Genomic DNA, 21,510 nt, shown 5'->3' with positions numbered 1-21,510 from the left:
CTAGAGACGCACAAGCGTTTCCCATTGATTTCAATGGCAAATATCAAATTGCACTTGCATGCACATCGCATGACGTGTGATTGTTACACAAAAAGTTGTGCGATTCGTAAAATGACACACACGTTGTTATAAGACAGCCCTGAGAACCACTGAAAGGCCTCAAACTATTCTTAGTTATAAAAACATCACAATGTCTATGTTCAGGAAAATATACAGGGAGGATATCAAAATGTATGCATCACATTGTGGGTACTACTCTCCTTCAAAAGGGATGGTTTGCATCATTCACACAACGGTAGAGAAGTGCTGAGTGAGCAATTCAGAATTTCTTTTTTACATATACTTAAGCTAGGTTGAAGCGGTGTATTGGTAACTTCAAAAATTTTGGTGATGGAATTATTGTAATTGCTAAGAATAAAGCAAAAGTAATTTTTTTACACACAGTGTGTACAAGTGCTCACAGCTCCTGGATAATATAGACAAGGATCATTTAGACCTGGTTGTCATAACGGAGACATGGCTTAAGAATTGCAATGATTGGGAAATAGCCATGCCTGGGTACACACTGTACACACAAGACAGAGTAGAAAGAAGGGGCAGTGGAGTAGCTATTTATGTCAAAGATAGTCTTAAATTAATAGTGATTCAAAATACACACAATCAACTAGAACTCTGGGTTTGCATGTAAACTAAAGAGGGAAGTGTGATTAGAATTGGTGTCATATAAAGGCCTCAGGGGCAAATTGAGGATTAATATTGGTTGATGAAATTGCTCAAACGGCAATAAAGGGAGATATTGTAATAAATGGTGATTTCAACATGCCTGACAAAGATTGGAGTATACTTATATGTGCATTTACAAACAGGAGCAGGAATTTGATAGAGGCGCTTAAGAAGAACATTTTCTTACCTGTCCAGCTCCAGCGCGTGTCTCCTCCATGCCGGCGGGATTTTCTTTCTTCAGCACGGCGGATGCGTCCGGACACAACCTGGCAATGTGCAGGACGCATGCGCAGTGCAATTTTTAAAAAAAATCTGCTTTCCCGCGGATCCGTGGCATGTGCACAGTGACAGTCGTGGATCGGACGGCTTCCGTTGACTTTAAGGGAAGCTGTCACGCGGGATCTGCAGAAAAATGGAGCATGCTGTGATTTCTTCCCGTGCGTGCAATCCGCACACTGGGGGAAAAAATCACATCTGCATGCTTTTAATTATCTTGCGGATGCTAATGCATCCTTATGGGCAGCTAGAGGTGCTGTTCTCCCACGCGGGAGACTCGCGCAGATTTTATAATTAAAATCCGCCCATGGACATTGGGCCTTAATATTTACTAATGGGGATCTGATGTCTGAGGTTTAAGGTGGAAGAGAATTTGGGTTGCAGCGGCCACCAATGTCTAGTGCTTTGATTATTACAGACTCGATACCCGCGACCTTTGTTTCTACATTGTAGAAAATTTCTGCTTGTGTATATAAAGGTTTCCAGTTTTGATGTTTCCTCTGTTCATATAAGCTGCTAATACAATGTTTCTTTTCTTTTGTCTGCAGGGATCTCTGTGCAAGTATTTGAGCGTACACACTAATGACTGGCTCAGCTCTTGTCGCCTGGCACACTCGGTAACCAAGGGACTGGCATATCTACACACAGAGTTATTACGAGGAGGTAATTACTGATTTTTGCTTGCAATAGGAAACAGAAGAAAAAAGTCACATTCTGATTAAGTATATATGAATAGACTGATAAGTGCCATTATTAATTTTAATCAAATTACTTAAAATACCAATGTAGGCATGCTAGCATTGTGCGAAGAAGGAGAAATACTGTAGCAAATAATGTCCCACACATTCCCATCAGTAACTAAACCTAAAATAAAACAGTGTAACATCTGGATTACATAAAAAAATGCCTCTAAGATTAATTGGATATATGGGGTTGATAGATTATTAACCCTTTCCAATCCACTGTCTGACGTCTGAAGACATTCTGATTGAAGGCTGTACAGCTCCGATGTAAGAAGACGTCTGGAAGGGTACTCTTACTGTATATTACTGGCCGCTCTGTTGTCGGAAGCCTCTTCAGCATGTCCCTTACCGCAGTATTGGCTCTAACCAGCAGGTGGTGCCATTGTATAATGGCAGAAAGAGAAAGCCCCCTAGGAAACCCTGAATCCAAAATTGGATTGCAGAGGGTTAAAGGAGGTGTACCAGAATAAACTTTTAGCGCCTATCCGAAGGTGGGGGTCTCATCGCTGAGAACCCAAGAACAGGGGTCCAATATACTCTTCTCTTCTTACACCCCCCCACAGTGAGGAGGAGATTGAATGGCCACACATGGCACTGCTGGAGATAGGCAACCGCTTATACTTGACTATTTCCGTCAGCTCCATTGAAACGAATGGAATGGCTGCCGCATGTTTTCCTTCAATGTGACGTTACTACAGGTGGGTGCAGTGATGAGAAGAGGGGGACATGAGACCCCTATTCTTGGGATCGGTGAGGGTCTCAGTGGTGACCCCCCCACTGATCAGACTTTTATAAAAGTCTACTCTGATACAACGGATTTACTAGAGGATCAATAGAAATCTGTCCCAATGCCATAATGTTATTGGCCACACCTTTGTCTTTGGGACTGTATTGTAAAGGGTTTTTACATGTATGCCTCTAGAAGAAATTGAAGAAATATTAGATGTTTATTATGATCAGGGGGTATAGTTCATAAGGTTATGGATGGCACATGGAGAAAGAAAATCCACTAATTCACGATATGTGTTTGTAATGTCTTTCTGAACAGATCACTACAAACCTGCTATTTCTCATCGTGACCTCAACAGTCGTAATGTTCTGGTGAAGAGTGATGGGTCCTGCGTTATCAGTGACTTTGGCTTGTCCATGCGCCTGACAGGAAACAGGCTGGTGAGGCCAGGAGATGAAGATAACGCAGCCATCAGTGAGGTAGGACTGCTTAATTTATAAAAACAAAGAATGGGTTTTTTTTACCATCATTTCCTTTGGAGCAATGGTCTGTATCATTGGGCGACTCTTGTTATTTTCCAGATGATTATACCAATAATTGCCCAGAGTAAATGCTTTAAGAAAACTATGGTAAACCATAATAATAATAATGTTTATTTGTATAGCGCCAACATATTCCGCAGCGCTTACATAGACAGGGGGAATACAGAGAGACAAAAGTACAAAAATTACAGAACCACGGTTACATAGTAATCAGTTGATGGAAACAATAGGGGTGAGGGTCCTGCTCCAACGAGCTTACATACTACAGATAATGGGGTGATACAGAAGGTAAAGGGGCTGGAGATGTGCACAGTATGGCGAGGTGGAGAGTGAGGGATGCTATACACAGACAATGGTCAGACATTTGGCCGTGTGATGGCAGAAACAGTCTGACTGCAGGCGCGGTTTATGATGGCTAGCAGGGATTGCAGTCAGTAGGTCAGGGAGCATGTTATCAGGTGGAGCACAGAGGGGTTTGTTTAGAGAATGCGGTATGCCTCCCTGAAGAGGTGTGTTTTTAGAGCACGCCTGAAGTTCTGCGGGTCCTAGATTGCCTGGGTAGCCTTTGGTAGTGCGTTCCAGAGGACCAGTGATGCTCTGGAGAAGTCTTGGAGGCGGGAATGAGAAGTTCGAATTAGAGGGGTGCGCAGTCTAGTTTCGTTAGCAGAGCGGAGAGCCCAGGCTGGGTGATGTATTGAGATGAGGGAGGCAATATAGGGGGGGCGCTGCGCTGTGGAGGGCTTTGTGGATGAAGGTAGTGAGTTTAAATTGAATTCTGTATTTAACGGGCAGCCAGTGCAGTGACTGGCACAGGGCAGAGGCGTCCGAGTAGCGGCTGGACAGGAATATGAGCCTGGCTGCCGCATTCAGGATGGATTGGAGAGGGTACAGTCTGGTGCAGGGGAGGCCGATCAGCAACAAGTTGCAATAATCGAGCCATGAGTGGATGAGGGCAATAATAAGCGTTTTTAGCGTGTCTACAGTGAGAAAAGAGCGGATTCTTGCGATGTTCTTGAGGTGCAGCTGACATGTTCGGGCCAGAGATTGGAGGTAGGGGGAAAATGCTAGATCAGAGTCGAATATGACCCGCTGCCTTGGGGTCTGGGAGTTATGGTGGCGTCAGGATGAGGTCGGTTACTGGAGGGTGGAAATACCAGCAGGTCAGTTTTAGAGAGGTTTAGTTTTAGGTAGAGAGAGGACATAGTGTTAGAGACAGCGGACAGACAGTCGGTGACGTTTTGGAGGAAAGGTGCAGAGATGTCACGGGAAGAGGTATATAGCTGGGTGTCGTCAGCATAGAGGTGGTATTGGAGGCCAAATCTCCTGATGGTTGTCCAACAGGGGGTGTGTAGATGGAGAAAAGGAGGGGGCCGAGGACCGAGCACTGAGAGACCCCAACAGCAAATAACAATATGCTTTATCATTGATCAGAATTCATTACTGCTACATAAAAACATTATGTGATGACATCTGTAAATGCCACTTGTAGCAGATGTGAGTGACCATACGTTTTAAAAAGACGGCCATTGTATAATGATTGTATTGATGGAAATGTCAGACCCCAACCTAGTATTATACCTTGTGAGCTACAACTTTGAGTGATGCTCTGGATCCATTCAAGTGAAAAATGTTAACATATATTACATTATGAAATACAAAATCATGAAATATCAATTTTCCGACTGACAGTTCAGTTTGAAATTTGAAACACTTTAATTATACCACCAGACTGCCGGATATAGAATATGTGGGTAATATTGTTCATGTGATAGTCACATCATAGCCAGTACGTATGGCCATAACTCAGGGCTACTCTGGCAAGCCACACACCAGGGGGTTTAGAGCCACTGGTTGGAGACCAACGATCTAAGATTAATAGTCTGGGTGTGCAAAGGAACTTTTCTATATGCAGCATTGTAATGCCAGTTACACTCACACATTTTTCGGGGGCATTTATGCGCCCATAATACCGCCAAGCGTCCCAGCCCAACCGCAGGTCTACTGATCAAAACTCCAAGCACCATAGAAACCAGTTCAGTAGAGTTTAAATCAGTAGACCCACAGTCTGACCGGGACACCCATCCATATTACAGGTAGGCCATAAATATGCCCATTAAAGGCAATGGGAGAGGACCAGAGCAAAATCTACAACAAATATTGATAGACAGGTCATGCTGCGGTAATCTCCCGTGGTATTATTGTATCTTGACGCCACCGGAGGCTAGGGGTTTGACAGGAGGAACGCCCCTCTCACACCCCTAGCTTCCAATAGTAAATGGGGATAATCATGGCATTATAAGCGCTCGGGTAAAAACTGTGATTGAGGTGTTTACTTTTAGTAACTTGGATGTCATTTTTCCAAAAGACAGTTCTTATAATTGTGTCTCTAAGAAAAAAAGTTTTACTGAGCCTCGTTTGTCTTTATTCTAACGACTGATTTCTTAAACATTTTCCTTCCAGTTCAGACTAGCGGCTTTAAGAATGATTTCATAAATAAAAATAGTTCTATCTCGAAAATCCACCGTACCGCATTCTGCCCAGCATAATCATCCTTAGTCTCATACTAAGATTAGGCTATCATCTCAAAACATGTCCTTGGAGGGGTTGTTCTGCCCGGTCTTTATAATTATTTCATCACACATAAGGTCAAATTTACATAGTTGCGCAGAATAAAAGGCATTAACCCCTTAAGCACGTGGCCTAGTTTGACTCTGTCACCTACTTTTAAAAGCCTTATAAGCTAAGTTTATGGGCTAATAGTAGGTGAAGCCCCGAGTCCGAGGATGTAAGTGCCATTCCCACCAGTGTCAGTGCTGAAAGCCACTGCTCAATGCACTGAGCGGCGCTGCTAAGTAGCCCACCCATTATAAAATTCGAATTGACAGCTGCATTTAAAGGGTTAACAGCTGCAACCAGCCAATTTTAAGTCCCAAAGGGCTGCCCTCGCAATGGGGTCATGGGCTGCCGTTCATTTGCCATGGCAGCCGGGAGCCTTCTGCAGACCCCACGGCTGCCTTTGCTGATTGTCTACCAAGCCATGCCTGTGGCATAACTTGATAAATTGCCTGTCAGATCGCGGCATAATGTAATATTATGATATTACATTATACTGCAGGATTGGAAGTTCATGTCCCCTATAGGACAAGAAAAAGTGAAAATTAATTTTAAAAGTTTTTTTTATAAATGATTAAAAAAATAAAAGCTATGTCTTTCTTGGAGATGCAGCAAAGATAGCTGTCCATAATATGGCAGCCTGTAGGGACTTTATGCTGCTGTGGTCCAGGTGGCATGAATCCCTTGACAGGTACCCATTAAAAGGAAGTATGGCTATTTTTCTTGAATTTGATTCAAATATTTTAGAAAAATCAAAAACAATATTTCAGCTATCACCTTGCAAAAAAATGCCAATGTAACATAATATGGCATCCATAGTGGCATTAGAAATGTCGTACTTCTCCTGCCCTGCACAAAAGCTGTGAGCATGGTAGAGCTCATTATCTTGTCCTAGCTTTACATTAGACACTGAGTGGCATACAGTAACTGGCATTTTCTTGGATTACAACAATGCATTTATTTGTGTATCTGCAGGTTGGCACTATCCGTTACATGGCACCAGAGGTCTTAGAAGGGGCAGTGAACCTGAGAGACTGTGAGTCTGCATTGAAACAAGTGGACATGTATGCTCTGGGCTTGATCTATTGGGAGATCTTCATGAGATGCACGGACCTCTTTCCAGGTGAGATATTCAGTTGAGATATTTGAAACCAATACGTCTTTCATATATCTCTTGGCGGATGTTATTTCTAGTATCTATTACTACAATGCTGTGATGATAAAAAGGTGTAAATGTGATGACACCGGTGATGTGGTGTATAGGCAGCGACTGGAAGATCTCAAAGCCTTTAGCTGGAGAAAACTGACTCTGTCGATTGTATGACAGATTATAAAGGTAAAATACATGGAAATGAAATTATCATTTCTGTAATGCCTTTTTCATCTTTATTTTGTATTGAGCAGTTATAGTGCAACTTCAACTTTGGACTTAGAGAGCAATTCTGTAATGTATACCTAGAACTGAAATGTTCCTGCGATGAGGAGTCAATTGCTAATATAGTAAAGATTTCCTTGTAGCCATAAATTGCATCAAAACCACAAAAAAAAATTAGCCTGAGGCTAATCGCAGCTAATCGGCCAAAAACCGCGACCATCTGAAGCATTGGATTCCAATGCATCCGTTCTGATGGGTGATTTTCCGACACATAGAATCAGCCAGCCGGGAAAGATAGCACATACGTTTTTCCGCGGGACTGGAAAAGATAGGACTTGTCCTATCTTTTGCAGGAATACGCCGGCCGTTCCCATAGACTCCTATGGGAGCCTATGAGAGCTGTCAGAAAAAGAAAGAGGGAGGAAGTCTAGCAGCGGCTAAAGACAGCCGGCAAAGGGCAGAAAGGGTGAGGGAGTTTAGCAGAGCTGAACTCTCTTTCCCCGGCCGACGGTATGCCGGGCTGAGGTGTATATAAATGGGTAAGAAAACTGGAGATGCCTCTTGTTCATGCGATTTTCGTCCACATTGCGTAGCGCCTGTGTAAAAGAGCCCTTAAGGCGAGTTTCATGCCAGCGTATTTTAACACAGTCGCAGCATCTAGGACTCCATCAAAGTCGTTGGTAATGCGATGTCATTGCCCTTTACTGGAGTTTTGGTCGTGCGACACCAGTCATGGCCAAGATCGTCATGTAGTGCTAGCCTAATAAAGATGACTCCCACTTACACAATGAGTTATATCAATGACAGAAATATATTCGGAAGTTTTGCTAATATGTGAGTATGTGCTCACCGAAGATAACCCTTCACCTCCCGTTCCCGGATGTCTGGTGTGCCTGCTCAGTTTGCATGTCTTTCTTTCCTATGGAGACCTGTACAACTGTCTTATCTATCGCCTTATGTTTCACGTAAACTGCAATAGACTTAGCAGATAGCAAGATGTAGATTTAATCTTCCTCTCGTTTCCCTGTCAGTTGCACTAAAGTTTCTGAGATACCTCTGTCATGGGGGTCAGGTAACTGTATGTGCCTTGTACTACAGGGCAATGACCAGCAAGTGTGCCCTGCCATCGTCCTATTCCCCAGCCTGTATTGTTCTGCTCCATAAAGGCAGGTATACGGAGTACCCCTATTGCTAGGTGCACACTGTCGTATTTAGGACCAGTGTTAATCCATGGATAGCTCCATTATAACCTATGAGACTGTATACGTGAACTTCTTTTACATGGACTGATGGTCCACGTGAATAAACTCAGGGTACGTACAACACGCGGATGGGTGTCCATGTGCTGTCTGATGCAAGTTGCTCCCGAGTCTCTCAGGTCCAACTTTAATTACAGCTAATGCGCACCTAGCCCTGGGCCGCTGCACACGGGCGGATGGTGGAATCCAGAGCGGGCATCTGCCTCTAGATTCTGCAGCAATGCTGCCTGTAGCATGCTATGTAAAAATGTGATTTCTCTATACGAGCAGAAATCGATTGCAATTTTCCGCTTGTGGAGGAGAAATCGCAGCATGCTGTGATTCTGTGTGGAGTCTGCATGTACGGCTTCTATTAAAGGCAATGGAAGCCGTCTGACCCGCGGCCATTCCGCAATCATCATTGCGGAAAGGTTGCGGGATCTGTGTCATCGCCTAGTGACAGCGCGCCATTATCTGTACTGCGCATGTGTGCCGGCACATCCACAGCAAAGACTGCGGACAGGTACACAGGGATCACCGGTCGGGCACAAGGTCGAATTTAGCTGTGGGATCCCACAAGTGGAATCCGACGCGGTCATATGCAGGCAGCCTAAGGCTAAATTCACAATTATGTATATTTTATTCCTATTTTCTTATTTAAAGGGGTTGTCTCGCGAAAGCAAGTGGGGTTAAGTACTTCTGTATGGCCATATTAATGCACTTTGTAATATACATCGTGCATTAAATATGAGCCATACAGAAGTTATTCACTTACCTGCTCCGTTGCTGGCGTCCCCGTTGCCATGGCTCCGTCTAACTTCGGTGTCTTCTTGCTTTTTTAGACGCGCTTGCGCAGATCTATCTTCTCCATTCGGCTTGGCTCGGCATCACTGGCATTTTGGCTCCGCCCCCTTGTACGCGTCATCGCGAAGCTCCGGCCCCGTCACATGTGCCGATTCCAGCCAATCAGAGGCTGGAATCGGCACATGTGACGGGGGCGGAGCTTCGCGATGACGCGTACAAGGGGGCGGAGCCAAAATGCCAGTGATGCCGAGCCAAGCCGAATGGAGAAGATAGATCTGCGCAAGCGCGTCTAAAAAAGCAAGAAGACACCGAAGTTAGACGGAGCCATGGCAACGGGGACGCCAGCAACGGAGCAGGTAAGTGAATAACTTCTGTATGGCTCATATTTAATGCACGATGTATATTACAAAGTGCATTAATATGGCCATACAGAAGTACTTAACCCCACTTGCTTTCGCGAGATAACCCCTTTAAGGGGTATATACACCTTTTCAACTGTGTTTCTTATTACTCCAAGTCAATGAAAGAAATCTGCCTAAAACGGTGCCTATTCCCCACAGCAAAGAAAGTTGTGGATTTGAAAATCCATAGCATGACTAGAATCCACTAAGGATTTCTTTTGATGTGAGTGAAGGTGGTTTGTTAAGACCCCATCCAAATATCGCCAGTGGGTGGGAGCCCTAAGTGCACCTTTACATTTGCGATAAAATCGTTCGATTTTCACGTGACGCGAGAGTAAAAACTCAGAATTATGAAACCAATGATTTTCAATGGTTCCTTCACATTTGCGATGTTTTCACTCATGCAATGTTGCTATTTTTTTTTTTATCTCCCATGCTTCCCTATGGAGCCTCCTTTATATCGCATCGCAAAAGCAGGAACTTGCGATTCACGTGCGATGCATTTTTAACATTAGAAAGTCCTGTTGACTGTTGCGCTAAAAAATGCGGTAGAAAATCACAAGCGGCAGCGAAGTTTTTGCAAGAAAAAGCATCACTAACGCTCAAAAATCATGGAAAAAAGATGCGGTGTTGCGCGATTTTCTTGCGGAGAAGCCGCAATAGCCAATGGGAAGGGGCCCTCAGGTTGGTTTCACATGGGCTAGAAACTCATGTGATTTTCGCATGATGTGAGAGTCAGTAGAAAAGCAGATTATGAAACCAATGATTTTCAACGGTTTCCTTCCCATCTGCGATGTGTTCACTGATGTGATGTTGAGGGGATAAAAATCACGGCGTGCTCTGTTTTTCTGTGACGTGCGATTTTTTTATTATTTTTTTTATCTCCCATGTTTCCCTATGGAGCCTTCTTTTTCTCGCATCGCAACACAACAAACTTGCATTGCAATGCCATTTTAACATTAGGAAGTCCTATCAACTTTTGGGATAAAAAGCGCAATTTTATCGTGGGTGGCAGCAATGCAATGCTAGATTATCTTTTTAAAAAAAGAGCATTGCTGACACCCAAATATCGCACGAACAAAGACGGGATTTTGCCACGATTTTCTTGCAGCAAAATCGCTAACGCCCGTGTGGAACTAGCCTCCGGCTGCTCTTATAATTGCGCTCAGAAAACGCTGCTCAAAACAGTGGGGTTTTACTGCGATTTCGAGTGGCGTTTTTGAACGCATTGTACAGCGTTTGACAGCGCTTTTTAACGCACCCCATCACTGGTAGAAACGACGCATTCGAGCGCAGGTCTGCGAAGCCTCATTGAACTCAATGGGAGCATTGTACTGCGGTTAGCGTGGCGTTCAGTAAAAAGCGTCCAGTGTGAGAGCGGCCGTACTGGCGCTAAATAATTAGTATTTAATATGATTCATTAAAAATGACATCTGTCCTACCAGTAAACAGAGGCAGTAGTAACCCCCGTATTGTGCCTCTGTTTAGGACATAATGGAAGTAATCTTTATTAGAAAAGTAGAACAAAAACTGGGTGGTATTAGCCTAATCTCTGTGATATTAAATATCCCTTGTATAAAAACTACAAATGTATTACAGAGGTAATATATATATATATATATATATATATATATATATATATACCCCATGTCAATAAATTAAAATAATATCTTTATTGACATGAACCAAACTAAGGGCTCCCACACACTTGCGTTTGTGTTTTTTGTTAACGCGATTGTCAATGGGACTTTCTAATGTTAAAAACGCAAAGCAACACAATGCGCCAAAAACGCAGTTGCGTGCGTTGCGTTTTTTTTACAATTGAAAGTCCCATTGACAATCGTGTTAACAAAAAACGCAATCGCAAGTGTGTGGGAGCCCTAACTTTTATCTTAATGATGTATCTAGCACCCCACTTACAATGCCTTATATTAACTTGCCTAATGAAGAGGCCCAAAGCTTTTTCTGGTAAACCAATAAAGGTATCACCTCTATAATACTTTTTGCCTTTTTTATACAAGAGTATTTAACAGCCCACAGAAATGCACCATAATGCTATCCCTGTATACTGAATAATCAACAACTGGTATTATACTGCCATCTGGTGTTAGAAAGGAATACTACAGCTCTGCTAATGTTTTTTATTTGCTATATAGACAGATTACTAAGCACCCTCTGCAGAGGTTTGATCAGGGTGTTCGAAACATTTGAAAGCTGGCATGTCTGTATATTACTGCATATTACCTTATATTGCAGAAGTACAGACATTTGTGACTGCAATTATTAAATTACACTCATACACAAAATATCCAAACTTTTCAGTCTGTCGTAATTCTCTCAGTTCAGTGAAAGCTGATTGGTAGGACAAAAAACATTTTTACGAGATTTTTTTGATAGCTTGAAGATTCTAAGGTCCCCCGTTAACACATTGACTGCATTCTCATGTACCAGGTGAGACACAGCGGGTCAGATTTATTAAGGCAGTCACCCCAAAAAATGCTAGAAGTATTTAGACTTGCCACCACTGCTCCCAGCACAGACCTCAGTTTTCATTCCTATCACTGAAAGCCTGTCCAGTGACACCGAATGCAACTGATTTACCCAAGTGCAGTATTGTGTGCTACACTGTAAAAGCTGGCTGTTGCACCCAAAGACCAGTATGTTAGTATTAGTCAAAAATTAGAAATGACAAAATCTACGAAAAATGTTAGCATGCTATGTGTATTATATATTTATGAGCAATCGCTTATGAAAAAAACAACAAAAATGAAAATGTCAGCATGTACCAGTGCACAGTCCAGTGCTGGTTACAGTGCCAAGTGCATGTTATATGATCTCCACTCAGGAGCCAAGTGACAGTGATATGGTCCGAAGCCTGCTGTCAGCTGCCAGTCATATGGGTCTGATCCTTGTGCCAGGTTTCAGTAATGCTATGAAATCAATAGCTGCCAATAACTAGAAGACCACATGCAGTTTCAGGGCTGCAGTTGGAGAAAACTGTATTGGAACATTGAGGAAACAGGACACGTTACTTTTTGTTTTTCTCCATGCAACAGAAAAAAACAAAGCTTGGAGGGATAGCTTACACTAGGGAAGAGAGAGAGTATTCAAAAAGATCTAGAAAAGCTTGAACTGTGGGCGGCGACTAACAGAATGGTATTTAACAAGAAGAAATGCAAAGTCCTACATCTGGGCAAGAAAAATGAAGAAAGCACAAACAGAATGGGAGGAATTGAGCTAAGCAGCACATGTGAAAAAGACTTGGGTATAGTAATAGATCATAGACTGAACATGAGTCAATAATGTGATGCAGCAGCCAAAAAGTCAAACACAATTCTGGGATGTATTAAGAGAAGCATAGAGTCTAGATCACATGAGGTCATTATCCCCCTCTACTCTTCCTTAGTCAGACCTCATCTGGGATACTGTGTCCAGTTCTGGGCACCCCACTTTAAAAAAGACAGACAAACTGCAGCAAGTTCAGAGAAGAGTTACCAAGATGGTGAGCGGTCTGCAAATCATGTCCTATGAGGAACAGTTAAAGGAGCTGGGAATGTTTAGCTTGTAAAAAAGAAGGCTGAGAGGAGACTTAATAGCTGTCTACAAATATCTGAAGGGCTGTCACAGTGCAGAGAGATCAGCCCTATTCTCATCAGCACAAGGAAAGACTAGAAGCAATGGGATGAAACTGAAAGGGAGGAGACACAAATTAGATATTAGACAGTGAGGGTGATCAATGAGTGGAACAGGTTACCATGGGAAGTGGTGAGTTCTCCTTCAATGGAAGTGTTCAAACAAAGGCTGAACAAACATCTGTCTGGGATGATTTAGTGATCCTGCACTGAGCAGGGGGTTGGACCCGATGACCCTGGAGGTCCCTTCCAACTCTACCATTCTATGAACAGTTTTATCGGATCTTCCAGGACTCACCTCCTTGCCTATAAATCAGCTGGGCACTATTTTATCATACCTGGGCATTAGTCTAATTTCACACTAGCGTTTAGCCTCTGTTCAGGGCTTCCATCTCTCCGTTCCGTTTTTGGAGCAAAGCAATGGAAGTAAAACTGAAATAAACGTTTCAGTTTTTTCCCCATTGATTTCAATTGGTTTAAAAAACGGAATGTTTTCCATTTGCTTCAGTTCTGTATTGTTTCAGTTTTCTTTTTACTGGGAACAGACTGCGTTTTATTTGTTCCAGTAAAAACCTGTAACAAAACTGAAGTAAAAGGAAAACATACACTTTTTCTGAAGACGTGTTGAGATTAATGGAGAAAAATCCTGAAATATTTATTTCAGTCTTACTTCCCTTTTTTCTGCTTCAAAAACAGAACAGAGAGATGGAAGCCCTGAATGAAGGCTAAACGTTAGTGTGAACGTAGGGTTAACTGTAACTAGTGATTAAAATAAGGTTATGTTCACACTTGCATTTTTTTGTTTCTGTCTAGGCGTTATATCAAGGGAGGAGATAAATGGAAAGAAGATGCTTTTGTTTTTGTGCCCATAGACATGCATTGAAATTGAAGACTTTCAGTTTTAGGGTGACTACCCACTGGCATTTTTTTTCACTGCGAAATTCGCAGCGTTTTTTTTTCTGCAGGGGTCTATGGGACTTGTAAAGCTAAAATCGCGATTTTGCGCTGTCGCGATTTTAACATTACAAGTCCCATAGACCCCTGCAGAAAAAAAAAACGCTGCGAATTTCGCAGTGAAAAAAAACGCTAGTGGGTAGTCACCCTCAAGGTGTCAATTTTCCATCGCCATTCCGTTTTTAAAACTGAAGCAAAAGTGTAAACTTCTTCACTTTTGCTTCCAGTTTGAAAAACGGAACCAAAATATATCCGTTTTTTTTAACATTGCTGTCAATGGAAAATGGAAGCAACCAAAAACTTAACCCTTTCTAATCCAATTTGTATCCTGGTTTTACTAGTGGGCTTAGGCCTCCTTCCCACGAACGGATTTCCGCCGCATAATACGCGGCGGAAATCCGCTGCGTTGCCCGCAGCTATTAGGTTCTATTGAAGCTAATAGCTCAGTGCTCACGGTGCGGAATTCATATTTGCCGCGGGTGTACACGCGGACGGCTTCCATTGCAGTCAATGGAAGCCGTCCGTTCACGCTATCTTCCACTGTATCACAGCGGAAGATAGCGTGAAAACGCTTCCCCGCCCACCACCGCCGCGTCATGTGACGCGGTGGGCTTGTCACATGATGCGGCGGAGGTGGGCGGGGAAGCGTCCTGCGGGAGCGAGGACGCCGGATCCGCAGGTAAGTATGGGGTCTCCTGGGGGGCGCCGTGACGGGCTCCGCCGCGAAATTCCGTGGCGGAGCCCGTCACGGGCGTGTGCAGCCGGCCTAACTCTTTTTTTGCCGTTATACAACAGCGCTAACTGCTGGCCAAAGCCAGTACTGCATGAGGTGACACGTTTAATAGGCTCCGACAGCAGAGACGCTGGCAATATACAGTAAGAGAACCCTGACAGACGTCTTCCAACATTGGAGCTGTACAGCCTTAAATTATAATGTCTTCAGAGGTCAGACAGTGGATTGGAAAGGGTTAAAAGTTTGCTTTTATTTTTCATTTCTGCCTTCTTCTGTTAACTGCTACCACAAGAGAAGAGCTAGATGGAAACAAAAAACACTAAGGCTGCATTCACACAGGGCGGATTTGCCGCGGAAATTCCGCACGAAATTTTGCCGCGGCATTTTCGCCTGCGGCCGCTAATCTCGGGCTTAGCCAGCCATGTGAACGAGATTTCTCAAAAATCTCGTCCACACGGGACGGCCAATCCGCTGCGGTAAGTCAGGCTGAAGCCGCGGCGACCGCAGCCGCGGCTTCAGAAGATGCAGCATGTCTATTTATTGTTTATTTCCGCCGCGGCCGCGCTCTCCTCTATGGGAGCGCCGGCCGCAGCGGAAGAGCGAGCGGCCGAGCCGCTTCAAAGCCGCCGCGGGTTTTTCCACGGCGGTTCTCCCGGCGGAAATCTTGCGGTTTCGGCTGCGGCCAAACCGCGGGATTTCCGGCGGGAACACGCCTAGTGTGACCCCAGCCTAATGGGAACTTAGCCTTATGAGGAACATGCTTAAATGGTTCTAGTGTGAAATATACATGAAGACGTATATGCCGTATTACTATTAACGCTATGTAACACCGCTCTCCGCTGCACTCTGTGATTAACACACTGATCCCTGTACAGGAGAATCTGTGCCCGAATATCAGATGGCATTTCAGGCAGAAGCGGGTAACCACCCTACGTTTGAAGACATGCAAGTATTGGTGTCCAGAGAAAAGCAACGGCCAAAGTTTCCCGAGGCGTGGAAGGAGAACAGCCTGGTGAGCTGAAATCTAAAGATACTGTATATTGTTCTTAGGATGCTTTTAGACGGAACGACATAGTTCAAACGAGCGAAAGGGAATGATCATTCAGTCTCAATGCAAGCCAATGACTGAATGAAGAACAAGAATCATTCGCTTCTCACTCGTCGTTCGTTTTCTGCAGGCATAAGAATCATCGTTGGCTCGTTCACGTCTCATTCCATTTAAACAGCAATTAGCTAATGTGGAAGACTGAACAATTCTCTTTCAACGAGTCAACGATAAATCTGCCTGTCTAAACAGGCTGCAGAAGAACGAACGAGCTAGCGATGATGTCACTCGCACGTTTGCTCGTGCAAACAAGAATTGGCTCATCTAAAAGGAGTCTTACTCTATGTATCAATGCATCTATGGTTGCATAGGGCTACGGATAGATCGTATAGCTACCTACTAGCTGAGCCAGTCAGAAAGAAGACAACATAAGAAAGCACTCTGAACGGCATTAATAGCTGCTACTTTACTTGGACTGAGAGGATAGGTCTTTCTCTAAATACAAATTTGTAGGGGTTGATTATGGCATGTTGTGCTAAGGCATCAGATTTCCACCACTCGTCTGATACATTAAGGAACTGCAGCAGAATTTCGGCTGTGGATTGTGCACCAAAATTCTGCAGCAATGTACAGTACAATGTAGGTGAATGAGGTTTTAACAAACCCCATTCTCTTACTGCAGGAAAAATCCACACTGGAAGATGGTCATAATGTGGATTTTCTATTTGCTGTGCAAACACCATGGAGTAGTAAGTGATTTACACTGTGAAAATGCGCACCAAAATCGCACATGATCATACTCCTGAAATATCAATCCTTCTATTCACGTGAGAGTCCGGCCTCACTCAACACTCAATGATGGACATCCATGCAGCACTATATAGAGGAATGGATGCCCAGCTTTATATAGAGGGATGGGTATCCTGGAGAACCTCTTTAAATAAATGAGGTTATATTTAATATGTTCCCACAAAACTATATATCAATCTTCTCACCTCATACTGCTTTATAACAGTGTTTTCAGACATGGCAAAAAATAGCACCACAGCCAAATCTGCACCAAACTCCGAATGTCATGCGTACAGATTTTGTTGAGAATTTGCCATGGAATTGCTTCAGAATTCATCCCTATGGCTTGTTCACATGGGCAACAAGATCACGCAGTTAGATCCGCAAAATAATCGTGGCTAACTCACAAGAAAATCGCATGAATTGACAATTACCCGCTATCAAGTCCTGAGCTTAATTAGCGGTGAAATTGCCCATTCACACGATCGGGAGCTGCGTGTTGCTGAAAAAAAGCGCTGTTTATTCAGAAGGAGAGAGAGATGAAGGAAAGCCATGCAGGGCTTCCCTTAATCGCTAGGGACTCCCTTCATATCAGAGGGGAGAAAGGGGTTCCCCTGCTATGGGGAAATCCTCCTTCTCCCCTGCAGGAGAATCCCTCTCTCTTTCTGCTACTAGGGCAATTCCTCTAGATCTGCTACTAGGGGAATTCCTCTAGACCCGCTGCTAGGGGAATTCCTCTAGACCCGCTGCTAGGGGAATTCCTCTAGACCCGCTGCTAGGGGAATTCCTCTAGACCCGCTGCTAGGGGAATTCCTCTACACCTGCTGCTAGAGGAATTCCTCTAGACCCGCTGTTAGGGGAATTCCTCTAGACCCGCTGCTGGGGGAATTCCTCTAGACCCGCTGCTGGGGGAGTTCCTCTAGACCCGCTGCTAGGGGAGTTCCTCTAGACCCGCTGCTAGGGGAGTTCCTCTAGACCCGCTGCTAGGGGAGTTCCTCTAGACCCGCTGCTAGGGGAGTTCCTCTAGACCCGCTGCTAGGGGAATTCCTCTAGACCCGCTGCTAGGGGAATTCCTCTAGACCCGCTGCTAGGGGAATTCCTCTAGACCCGCTGCTAGGGGAATTCCTCTAGACCCGCTGCTAGGGGAATTCCTCTACACCCGCTGCTAGAGGAATTCCTCTAGACCCGCTGTTAGGGGAATTCCTCTAGACCCGCTGCTGGGGGAATTCCTCTAGACCCGCTGCTGGGGGAGTTCCTCTAGACCCGCTGCTAGGGGAGTTCCTCTAGACCCGCTGCTAGGGGAGTTCCTCTAAACCCGCTGCTAGGGGAGTTCCTCTAGACCCGCTGCTAGGGGAGTTCCTCTAGACCCGCTGCTAGGGGAGTTCCTCTAGACCTGCTGCAGGGAGCAGCGGGGGAATCCATCCAGTGTCGCTGAGACGAAGTGAGTCCGCTGCGATGAAGGGTGTTCCACGGGGACTTCCCTTCACTGCTCTGTCTCTCCTCGCTGTGGGGAGATCCCTTCATTTCCCTTTGCCAGCTGGCTCACATAGTCTCCCATAGGAGACTATGGAGGCTTCTGTGATTTTCTGCCAAAAGATAGGTCAAGACTAGAGATGAGCGAACGCGTTCGTCCGAGCTTGCTATTCGTGCGAATATTAGGGTGTTCGGGATGTTCGTTATTCGTAACGAACACCATGCGGTGTTCTGGTAAATTAAACTTTCTTCCCTGAGACGTTAGCGCTTTTTTTTGGCCAATATAAAGACAGGGAAGGCATTACAACTTCCCCCTGCAACGTTTAAGCCCTATACCACCCCCCTGCTGTGAGTGGCTGGGGAGATAAGGTGTCCGCCTGATATGAAAGTCTGCCCCTCCCGCTGCTCGCTATGGATGCATTCTATATGCGCTCAATGGGGCCAGCGGCAGCAGCGCTGACCCCATTGAGAACATATAGAAGACAAATCCTTCTTCTCTGGCACAGCTGTAACAGCTGTAGCAGAGAAGAACGATGTTTGCCCATTGAATTCAATGGAACCGGCAATACAGCCGACTCCACTGAATGCAATGGGCTGCCGGCGATCGCAGGATGAATGGTCGGAAAGGGGTTAAATATATAACCCCTTTCCTGCAATTCATCCAGAAATGTGTTACACTAAAAATATATACCGGCGTATAAGGCGACCGGGCGTATAAGACGACCCCCCAACTGTCACCTTATACGCCGGTAATACAGTGGAGCAAAGAATAAAAATCATTACTTACGTTTTTAGATGATCTGCGGCGCTCCTGCAGGCTGTCACTCCCTCCTAATCCACGGCAGACAAGCTTTCTCTATGAAAGGCTTTAAATCCCTGCCTCCAGGAAGACACGTGCCTTCAGCCAATCACAGCCAATGACAATGATGTCATTGAATGGCTGTGATTGGCTGTGTTTCTGGAGGCGGGGATTTCAAGGCTTGAAATCCCCGCCTCCAGAAACACAGCCAATCACAGCCATTCAATGACATCATTGTCATTGGCTGTGATTGGCTGAAGGCACATGTGCTTCTGGAGGCAGGGATTTAAAGTCTTTCGTGGAGAAAGCTTGTCTGCCGTGGACCAGGAGGGAGTGACAGCCTGCAGGAGCGCCGCAGATCATCTAAAAACGTAAGTAATGCTTTTTATTCTTTGCTCCACTGTATTACCGGCGTATAAGGTGACAGTTGGGGGGTCGTCTTATACGCCCGGTCGCCTTATACGCCGGTATATATTTTTAGTGTAACACATTTCTGGATGAATTGCAGGAAAGGGGTTATATATTTAACCCCTTTCCGACCATTCATCCTGCGATCGCCGGCAGCCCATTGCATTCAGTGGAGTCGGCTGTATTGCCGGTTCCATTGAATTCAATGGGCAAACATCGTTCTTCTCTGCTACAGCTGTTACAGCTGTGCCAGAGGAGGACGATCTTTATGCTGACAGTGGGGGGGGGGGCACTCTTGCCGCTATTGTGGCTTAATAGTGGGACCTGTGAACTTGAGATGCAGCCCACCATGTAGCCCCTCGCCTGCCCTATCCGTCACTGTGTCATTCCCATCACTTTCCTGAATTGCCCAGATTTTCACACATGAAAACCTTAGCGAGCATCGGCGAAATACAAAAATGTTCCGGTCGCCCATTGACTTCAATGGGGTTCGTTGTTCGAAACGAACCCTCGAGCATCACGGGAAGTTCGTTACGAATAACGAACACCCGAACATTTTGGTGTTCGCTCATCTCTAGTCAAGACCTATTTTTTGATACAGCAGGGAATTGCAGTTGCTGAATTCTGCCGCTGATATGCAATTTTTTTTGTTGCAATTTTTTTACGTGGCAACAAATCGTTCATCTGAAGGTTTCAATAGGAAACCATTGGTTCTATTAGTCGGGATTTGACACATGTAACTTAGCTGCAGAAAATTGTCCATGTGAAATGGACCTTAAGGTGCATGCACATTGATGAATTTTCAGTTGCGCCCAATATTCATGGGTGATACTCGCATTATTTAGTAGTCACCGTGGCAGAAAAATTCCTAATATCTATATAAATCTTACCAAAAGGAACTTAAAATATAACTTTTATTAAAATAAAATTTGTTATTAATAAAAGTTATATTTTAAGTTCTTTTCGATGAAACTCAGATTATTGGATTAAACACAGAAAAAAGGAGTATAAAGCCAAACTATTAGTTTATTAAGACATACATAAATACGTTTCACAAACACAAGACAACTATGATAAAACCAAGAATCCATTGAATAGCGATTGTAATGGGCTCTTTCACATGAGATGTTTTGTAGCCTAAAAGAACCTATAGGAAATCATGGGCTTCACATACATGCGTTTTGTAGTGATGATTTTGTAGCAAGATTTTGTAGCCCGTGTGAAGGAGGATTAGGGCCGCATCCACATGGGCGCTTTTACTGCGTGATTTTGTCACTATGCGACAGTGCTACAAATCGCATGTATGTAGAGCCCATGCTTTCCTATGGGTTCTTCCACACGAGCGATATTTTGTAGACATTGCCAGACTACAAAATCGCGGCATGCTTTATACAGTGCGATTTGCAATTTTTTTCTAGCCCATGTTTTCCTATAGAGCTCTCCTTTCTGTTGCATTGCATGGAAACTCGTTTTTTGTGTGGTGCAATGCAATTTTTGCAGTAGGAAATACTACTGTAAAAACCCTAAACTAAGCCCTATCTGCAGGGAAACAAAGAATACATCACCTTAGAAGTGCTGTCCGGCTCCACTGCATCTTCTTTCCGATCCCCAACACTGTTCTTCATCATCTCTTCTGGCCGCGGATTGAATAATCCCCGCCTCCTGGAAGCTCTACCTCTGATTGGCTGAGCGCTGTGATGCTTAGCCAATCAGAGCCAGAGCTCGATGAACCAATCACAGCTATTCATTGGTTCATCGAGCTCTGGCTCTGATTGGCTAAGCATCACAGCGCTCAGCCAATCAGAGGCAGCGCTTCCAGGAGGCAGGGATTTTTCAATCCTCGGCCAAAAGAGATGATGAAGAACAGTACCAGAGACCAGAAAGAAGATGAAGTTGAGCCGGACAGTGCTTTAAAGGTGATGTATTCTTTTTTTTCCCTACAGCTAGGGCTTATTTTTGGGGTAGGGCTTATAGGTGATGTATGTGTATTTTTTTTTATTTTTTTCTACCGCTAGGGCTTAGTTTAGGGCTTTAACAGTAGGATTTTCTACTGTCAAAGTTGCATCGCACAAAAACCGTGTTTTCGGGCAATGCAATGCAACACAAAGAAAGGCTCCATAGGGGAACATGGACTACACAACAGCACAAATCGTGGCTGTATAGAGCATGCCACGATTTTGTGACCTCACAATATCGCAGGCTACAAAATATCGCTTGTGCGGAAGAACCCAT

The 21,510-nt window shown here is 44.4% G+C and overlaps 1 protein-coding gene across 2 annotated transcripts in view; it reads left to right on the top strand.

Annotated features, from left to right (window-relative positions):
* BMPR2 (bone morphogenetic protein receptor type 2) overlaps window positions 1-21,510 on the top strand; it is a 172,073-nt gene that overhangs the window by 137,777 nt on the left and 12,786 nt on the right. For both annotated transcript variants that reach the window (XM_066575702.1, XM_066575703.1), the window contains 4 exons: window positions 1,548-1,662; window positions 2,791-2,951; window positions 6,603-6,750; window positions 15,640-15,776. In XM_066575702.1, the coding sequence (XP_066431799.1) occupies window positions 1,548-1,662; window positions 2,791-2,951; window positions 6,603-6,750; window positions 15,640-15,776 (561 nt within the window). The remainder of the gene's footprint in view (window positions 1-1,547; window positions 1,663-2,790; window positions 2,952-6,602; window positions 6,751-15,639; window positions 15,777-21,510) is intronic.

The sequence above is a fragment of the Eleutherodactylus coqui genome, chromosome 8, assembly GCF_035609145.1.
Source record: "Eleutherodactylus coqui strain aEleCoq1 chromosome 8, aEleCoq1.hap1, whole genome shotgun sequence".
NCBI lineage: Eukaryota > Metazoa > Chordata > Amphibia > Anura > Eleutherodactylidae > Eleutherodactylus > Eleutherodactylus coqui.
This window is presented reverse-complemented; position numbering and strand designations above follow the sequence as displayed.